At 42.3% G+C, this 7,708-nt stretch overlaps 1 protein-coding gene across 3 annotated transcripts; it reads left to right on the top strand.

Moving 5' to 3' along the window:
- The first annotated feature begins 537 nt into the window (after positions 1-537).
- Positions 538-7,074, top strand: LOC121546258 (protein phosphatase 1 regulatory subunit 3A-like). Of its 3 annotated transcripts, XM_041857420.2 has the most exons (5): positions 538-716; positions 1,038-1,868; positions 2,399-2,451; positions 2,535-2,638; positions 3,130-7,074. In XM_041857420.2, exons 2-5 carry the CDS (start codon positions 1,057-1,059, stop codon positions 6,106-6,108), a joined length of 3,948 nt encoding a protein of 1,315 aa, XP_041713354.1. In that variant the 5' UTR covers positions 538-716; positions 1,038-1,056; the 3' UTR covers positions 6,109-7,074. The 3 variants fall into 3 exon arrangements, with proteins under 3 accessions (XP_041713354.1, XP_041713355.1, XP_041713353.1); XM_041857419.2 differs by lacking the exon at positions 538-716 and having other exon boundaries at positions 774-1,868; XM_041857421.1 differs by lacking the exons at positions 538-716; positions 2,535-2,638 and having other exon boundaries at positions 771-1,868; positions 3,130-3,211.
- The last annotated feature ends 634 nt before the right edge of the window (positions 7,075-7,708 follow it).

A 7,708-nucleotide genomic window follows, 5' to 3' on the forward strand; every position in this document is an offset into this window, starting at 1 on the left:
ACATGGTGTGCTGAATAGATGACCTCATGCAGTATCAAAGTACTTGGTTATGGATGGAATCCGCTTTGGTCATACACTGCCATGTACTGATCTGATTATTCAGTACAGTAAATATCATACTCATGTCAGTTTCATTTTATGTAGAAATACTAATGCACTTTTTTGTTGTAATGTTGAAAACTTCACCTGCAAATTCAAGACTAAAAGAATCCATCTAGCCTCAGTAACAACCTTGCACAAAGAATCCATTGAGAGTGAAACCGGTCTACATACCTGGGCTGTATTGTATAACTAGGCCTACAGCCTATTGAAAGGGGTATGTTAGATGTACAGGTATACTTAAAACTCCTATCTGCCCAGATTCAAGGAATTAAAATGTAATTTTACAAAGTAGATGTTACTCTTACATCAAAATCAGAGAGGTGCTTGTTTGAGAGCCAGGGAGAGCTTGGCTACTGTACAATAATTTACCCTGAAGTTGCTTTATTTTCTAAGTCCTATCTCCTTGTCCTCACTAACCTGAGACTTGGGGAATTATAGTAGTATGATGGCAAGAGGGTATAGGACAGATGAGGAATCCATTGTAGAGGATTGAGACTCGGCCCTGGCTCCACTTTGATCCATGACTTGAGGACTTTATCGACACCTGCAAGTGACAGATGCAACCTGCATGCAACACTTGCGGTCTGGGGAACATTAAACACCATACACCATCGGTAAGTGAAAGCAAATTCATCTCATTCTGTCATTTAATATATCTACACAGATGAGTTCAATATACATTTTTGCCTGTCTTAAATTTGTTATATTGTTTTCGTTATTACTGGTATATTTCTATATTGCAACAGATATGAGAGACGTTATGTTGGGACGGATGAATGCAGGGGCCAGACTAGCATATTATATGAGACCTATTAATAGGCCTGGCTTACACCACAATATTCAGCTGTAACTGGACCCTGTATGTCAAGTCATGTCCTCTCGAGTGTCGTCACAGCCTAGGGGCACTCTTGTTCTGTCCTTCCTTCCCAATGTAGCCAGACAGCCAGCCCACTGATGTCTGCAGACGATCCAAGGCCTCTCGGACCCTCAAACTTCATGGAGGCTCCAGACACCAGAACCTGGGGCAGCAGGGATATTAAAGAGGGGGGAGTGAGGGAGGAAGAGGAGCGAGGAAGCCTCTCCCCACAGAAAGGCGCCACGGACGAGTCGGACGAGTCAGATGGTTCGGAGCTCGAGCCCCCGGCCGTCATCCGTAGGAAGGTGTCCTTCGCTGACGCCTTCGGTCTGGATCTGGTGTACGTCAAGGAGTTTGACAGTACAGACCTGACTGGGGCAGAGGTCGCTGACCCCCCGGAGTCCCAGGTCAAAGTTAAAGAACCGGACGAGTATTTCCTGTCATATTTGTTTACCGTGCCCTCGTCTCCGGAGGAACTCGAACAGAGACTCCAGGATCAGAAGCTGGAGCTGGAGAGCATTGAGTTACTTCCTGGCACCACCACGCTCAGGGGTATTGTCAGGGTGGTGAACTTTTGCTACAATAAATCCCTTTATATCCGGATCACTCTGGATAGCTGGAAGACCAGCTTTGACCTGCTGGCTGAGTACGTCCCGGGTTCCAGCGATGGAACAACAGACAGGTTTGCGTTCAGGCTTACCCTCGTGCCTCCCTTTGAGATGGAGGGAGCCAGAGTGGAGTTCTGCCTCAGATACGAGACATCGGTGGGCACTTTTTGGGCAAACAACGGTGACATGAACTATGTGCTTTTCTGCCACAAAAAGGGAGGCAGAGACCTGATAGCGATGGAGCCTCAGTTAGAGGAAGTAAATAACAGGAGAGAGAAGAGAAGCTGTCTGAAAGTCAACAGGTGAGGAGTCATCCCGGTACTATTATTGTTCCCTCTGATGACAGTAAGCGGTTAAAACACACTATTACTGAAGTATTAAAGAACTAAGTATTAATCACTATAGCATAGATTACAAACAAGTAGTTCTGCCAGCAAATTGAGTAATAGGTTTAAATAATATTATTATTTCTTAGTGAAATAGGAAAATATTCAATTATTAGTGTGACACATCTTTTTTCTTTTTTTGTTCTATAATTCTAGATGGATCACCTGTGCAGGATTGTTGTATTGTTGGAGTTAGCTTTTTCAGAGATTTCCGTTGTGCTAGGCTACTGTATCAAATAGCTCCCCATGAGGTCTAGTGTCAGTCCAGCTTTCCATGACATCTGATATTGACTGGAAAATAAAATACTTTTCCTTTTTTTTTTTTTTTTTTTTTTTTTAACTTTAGGACCAAAAGCTTAACAACCTCTGTGTTTGGATTTTTGAGGAACCTTATTGTTTTGCCCCATAACACTTCATGTAATTTGATCTCTCCTCTGTGTTGACAGTAAGATGAACAGTGCTGAGGAGAACCCCGTGGAGACCACTACAGACGCTGCAGGTGTGTATCGCTCATATTATTATGTCTGTGAAATCTGAACACCATGCTTGTGAATCTGAGTCTGTGAGCCATTTATTTTCCAGATTCAGCCACACATAGAGCAGAGGGGACTGACAGGAAAACAGTGGACAACGCTAAGCATTTGCACTCTATTTTGCATCATGAGGATTACCATCACAAACATTTGGTGAGGTCAATAATTAATATTAAAGGGTTGACAAACATATTGATATGTCCTGGGTGGGGTGCTACTACCACATTTGACACAAAACAGTATTTAACACATTTCTCACCATAAAATACATATACTTTGAGCATTATTACCAACCATGCTCTTTCTGCAGTAAGGCATGTCTGTACTTCAGCTAGTTACGCGTGAGTCAGTGTAACATACTGCACGTGAGGAGGCAGTGAGGCATTTTACATGATACTTGAGAGCATACCATATATTCTTTTATATTATTTGTGCCACTAGTAAATGCTGGGGGCAAGTATGTAAATAAAAATAGGTATTGCACCCAAAGTTCCAATCTCATTGCAATATTCTACAAATGTTACATATTTGTTTTATTGCAATAAATTAACATATGTGTTATATTAGTCCTTGTTAGATCAGATGTTAAAACGAAGTAAGTCCAAACCTAAATATGCCCTTTTCCTTCTCTTGTTGACTGACAGGGGGATAGTCAGAGGAGCAGACGAAGGGTGGCCCGTTCAGCACAAGTGCAGGAATACTTCTCTCAGCAAGAGCAGGCGGCAAGACAGGAACACATTTCCAATGAGCTACCACATAACGGACTGGAGAAACCACCTTCACTGCCTGATATCAGAATCAAACCCCTAGGGGACAGCGCCTCCAGTCTCCTACGATTACGCCAGAAGAAACAAGCCAATGATACCCCTCAAATAATGACGTACCACCAGATACCCCTACTATCCCTGTACTGGGGCAAAGATAAAGTGCGGGCGGTGACTCCAGATGAGGATGATATCTGGATTAGAACGAGGACCACACCTCAGGTCACATCAGACAAGTCAGAGGATAATCTGGAAGAACAAACCTCTGTTTGTGATCTGTGGGAAGCCTTTCTCAATGGCACAGACTCCAAAGATACCACCAGTGTGCCAGAGTCTGAATGGCTGCAGTCAGCAACTTCAGTTTGCCCGTCAATCGATAAGGAGGATTTTGAGGCTTCCTCAAAAGTCGAGAACCAACAGGAGGATGACTTGGACTCAAATACACAAAGATACACACACTGCACAGTAGATGAACTGCCGTCATGGGCTCACAATCATGTGATGCCTGTGGTCAGTGCCGAGGAGCCACTGCCAAGATCAGGTGTCACCTTCCCCAAAGACGACAAAGCGTTGGTTTATGATCCTTTGCAAAGGTCAGAGGCTATCCCTGTAACAGACACTCTACAGGAATCCATTCCCTCGGGTGCCGCAAGGGTGGCCGGGGGCTCTGTTGACAGCACGGCTCAGTGCTACAAGCATGTGGAGGGGGGGAGAGGAAGAGGAGAGGAGCCTTTCACACCATATAGAGCAGAGCCGGTAACAAGCTCGGGGGAGACCGAGACAACAGATATGACAGCAATGGCGGAATCTCAGAATGCCATTGCAGCAGATAGAATCTGTCAGGGAGAAAGGCAAGACAAGACGCTTTCTTCCGACATGGAAGTAGAGGTTAAAGGAAATGTGCACAAAGCAGCTGATGATACTGTGACATTTAGGGAGACAGTCAGAGAGAGGACAGAGGATAAGACGAACACACAGAGCCATGGAGTGGAGGAGGGATTTGCACAGACCAACAAAGAGGATGAGCTGTTCAGGCAGAACCAAACAGAGGAAGAAGAATTCACACAAGACCTCACAGAAGAAGTGTTGCATAGACAATGTCAAGCAGTGGAAGATGAATTCAGAATTAACCGAAGAGACAAAATGTATTTAGAACTGAACCTGACAGAGTTTGAAGAATTCAGGCCGAGTCGAACATATGAAGATGAACTCAGGCTCAATCAAACAGAAAAAGAAGAAACAAGCCTGAAACAATCAGAAGCGGAAGAATTCAGACTGAAACAAACACATGAAGAGGAAATCAGACCAAACAAATCAGACAAAGTTGAAATCAGACCATTTAATACAGTGGAAGATGAATTAAAACCGAATCAATCAGAGGCAGAGAAATTAAGATCAAATCAAGAAGATGAAGAGGAATCTAGACCGAACCAAACATTTGATGATGAATTCAACTGGAACCAAACTGAGGTAGAGGAATTAAGACCGAACAAAATTGAGATGGAAGAGGAATTCTCACCAAGCCATCAAGATGAAGAAGATGACAGACGGAGCCATACAGACAAAGAATTGCGCCTGAATCATAAAGATGAAGAGCTAGACAGAGAGAACCGGACATTTGCCGAAAAATTCAGACCGAACCAAACACCCAATGAAGAATTCAGATCAAATGAATTAGAGGAATTGAGACTGAGTCAGTTTGATGAAGAACAGAGAGACAGAGAGAACCTAGAAGAGGTTGAAGAATTCAGATCCAAACAAACACATGAAGAGCGAATCTGGTCAAATAAAATACAAGAAGAAGATGTCTATCAGAGCCTAAATAAAGATTCATCAACACACAACCTAACAGAGCCCAAAGTATTCAGGGAAAAGAACACAGGAGAAGTGGAAAATACAGAAAATGTCATGGCCGAAATGTCCAGACAGAGAGACACAGAACAGATAAATGAAGATCGAAGTATCGAAACTCCAGAAAAGCAGGAAGTTGATTACTTAACGGACGAGACAGCGAACACCCGAAATGAGAGTGAGGACGTGTCAACAGAAAAGGAAGAAGAGCATGAGGTGACAATGGAAAACATGGAATGCCCAAGACAAGATGAAAATGGAAGGTTGTCAGAAGGGTCAAAAGAACTTATTATCAAAGATGATAAAGAATCATTTGAAAAAGAAGTAGAGTTAGGTGAAGATGAGATTTTCACAGAACAGAAAGGTTTGAATGAGGAAATGTTAGAAGAGGTTGAAAATAGTCCTTTAGCTGAACAAGACAATGAGAAGGAGGAGATAGAGGAGAAACTGTCAGATGTACCTGAAGTTGTTCAAAATGTACCGATCCACCAGACAAAACGTCTTACTAAGAAAATGGTGACTGACATAGACTCCTGGGTAGATTCTCTCATGATGGCACGTACAGTTCCCGATTTGACCTTTACACTGAGACAAGGCCTTAGCCAAACTACACCCAGTAGCAATGCAGAGCCCTCTATGGGCCAAGCCTATGTGTCATCTCCAAACAGAGGTACAACTGTCCTCTCTCATTCATCGCCTCTAAGCACAAGATTTAACACAGTGGTTAGTGAGGGGAGTGAGTCAATGGTCAGTCAATGGTTAACCCAAAACCCATCGTCATTAGAGGAGGATCAGGAGACCATCAGCAGCCGTTTGAGCCCTCCTCCCTCTGAGAAAGTGGAGGATGCTGCCAGCAGCGTCTTGGCATGGTTGAGGGTGTTCTTCTCTCTCAGTAGCGTAACCAGAGCACTGGTCTATGCCCTTTTGGTAGCAGTGTTTCTCTTTACCACTCTTATGTATAATTTCCCAGCGTGCTTTGCTCTCTACTTGTTCTCACTGTATTGGTGATTATGTGTGGCAGATAGGCAACGCTTGACAGGGACTTACAGAATAGATGGAGAGAGGTGAAGTGTTTGTGTGTAAAATATAATAATATTGTGCGCGTGCGCATGTGTGTGTATGATTTGGGTAACACTTTACATGAAGTTGCTCTTATACTTGTGTAGTAACACTGTAATTAGTACTGTAGAAACATTGTTGTTATTGTACATAGTACTTCAGTATTAGCAATTGCAATTATAATGCAGTTGTTAATACAATGTTGTTACTAGTGTAGTGACAGTGTTACTACACAGGTATGAGAGTAACTCAATATAAAGCGTTACCATGATTTGTTTTAGTTTGTTGGAGTGTTTTATGGGCCCAATATCAAATGAGAAAATGTACCAAAGTATTAAAGGGGAATGAAATCCATTATTCCAATGAAGAACAAAAAGGGTTAGCTAAACTGAGAGGGGCATTGGAGATTTGAAAGTGACGTTTCTTTATTTTTTTCTTTATTTTTTTCTCAACAACGATAACATATGAGATTCAAGAAAAAGCTTTCCAGATTTCCCCAGCTCTATAAGCTGACTAAAGTTTTCCTTGCATAGTCATTGCTGCACAGTAGTTCCAATGTTATAATTTAGACTAGCTGATATGTATGGTCATTATATCGCTCCTCTGTAGTTAACTTGAAATGTATAAGTCACACATCCATGCTGGCAGCAGTTGACTGGGCTGGAGCATATTTTAGGCAGACATATCATATTACAATATCTCTGTGATCCTGGTAGATCACTTACTGGCCCCTATCTGACCTATCTCTCTCAGACATGTAGCCTACAGACAGTAAGGTCAAATGGACTGCACTTTTTCATCACTTAATCATTGTAAGGATTGGAGATGATGATGATGATGATGATGATTGATGATGATGTAATCAGGTTGTGGGATTTCTGTGGTTTGTCTTTCCATTAAAAGTCCTGTATTTGACTTTGACAGACTACATTTTTCTGGGATATTTTTTCCTCCTTACATTAGACATTGCAACAGTTTTCAGCAACTGCACTAAAGTCTAACAAAAATGTTTTCCTGAGTATTATTCATCATGATATGATGAGACAAAGTACACTGCAATAGCTTTTTGTAAAATGTCTTCCGTTGCCCAAGTCCCCAAGTGCTTGCTGTCATCAGACGAACCATAGAGGGCCAGTAGTGCTAAATCACTGGATAGTTGGCAGGTGATGTAAGTGAGTTCATCATGACTTACTTGAGGGTTGGGTTTTGATTTCGATAATGCTTAATTGCCCACTAACACGGGATACACAGCTGCGGTGATTGCACTGACAGTGTCATCGATTGACAGATTGCTATGACATATGATGTGGTTAGCTGATACGTAACAATACCTATCAAGGCATTGAAAGATCTGGCAGGTGTCAGCAACACCTGGGCAAAGGAACATGCCCAGTGAGACAGACCTGCCCATCAGCGCAGCGGATCTGAATTTTTTTTTAACTTGAGAAATACTGCACCAAACACCTTAGCTAGACGTAAAATTGCGTGACTAAATCCTCCTCTACAAAAACCTCAAAATGAATTACAGATTTAAAAAATGATTTTAGAT

Source organism: Coregonus clupeaformis, unplaced genomic scaffold, assembly GCF_020615455.1.
Source record: "Coregonus clupeaformis isolate EN_2021a unplaced genomic scaffold, ASM2061545v1 scaf0013, whole genome shotgun sequence".
NCBI lineage: Eukaryota > Metazoa > Chordata > Actinopteri > Salmoniformes > Salmonidae > Coregonus > Coregonus clupeaformis.

What these genes read in the sequence shown, in the direction of transcription:
- LOC121546258 (XM_041857420.2), top strand. Translation starts at nt 1,057, where the DNA reads ATGTCTGCAGACGATCCAAGGCCTCTCGGACCCTCAAACTTCATGGAG. An exon ending in AGCTGTCTGAAAGTCAACAG is followed by an intron (nt 1,869 to 2,398) that starts GTGAGGAGTCAT and finishes CTGTGTTGACAG; the next exon opens with TAAGATGAACAGTGCTGAGG. An exon ending in GACCACTACAGACGCTGCAG is followed by an intron (nt 2,452 to 2,534) that starts GTGTGTATCGCT and finishes TTTATTTTCCAG; the next exon opens with ATTCAGCCACACATAGAGCA.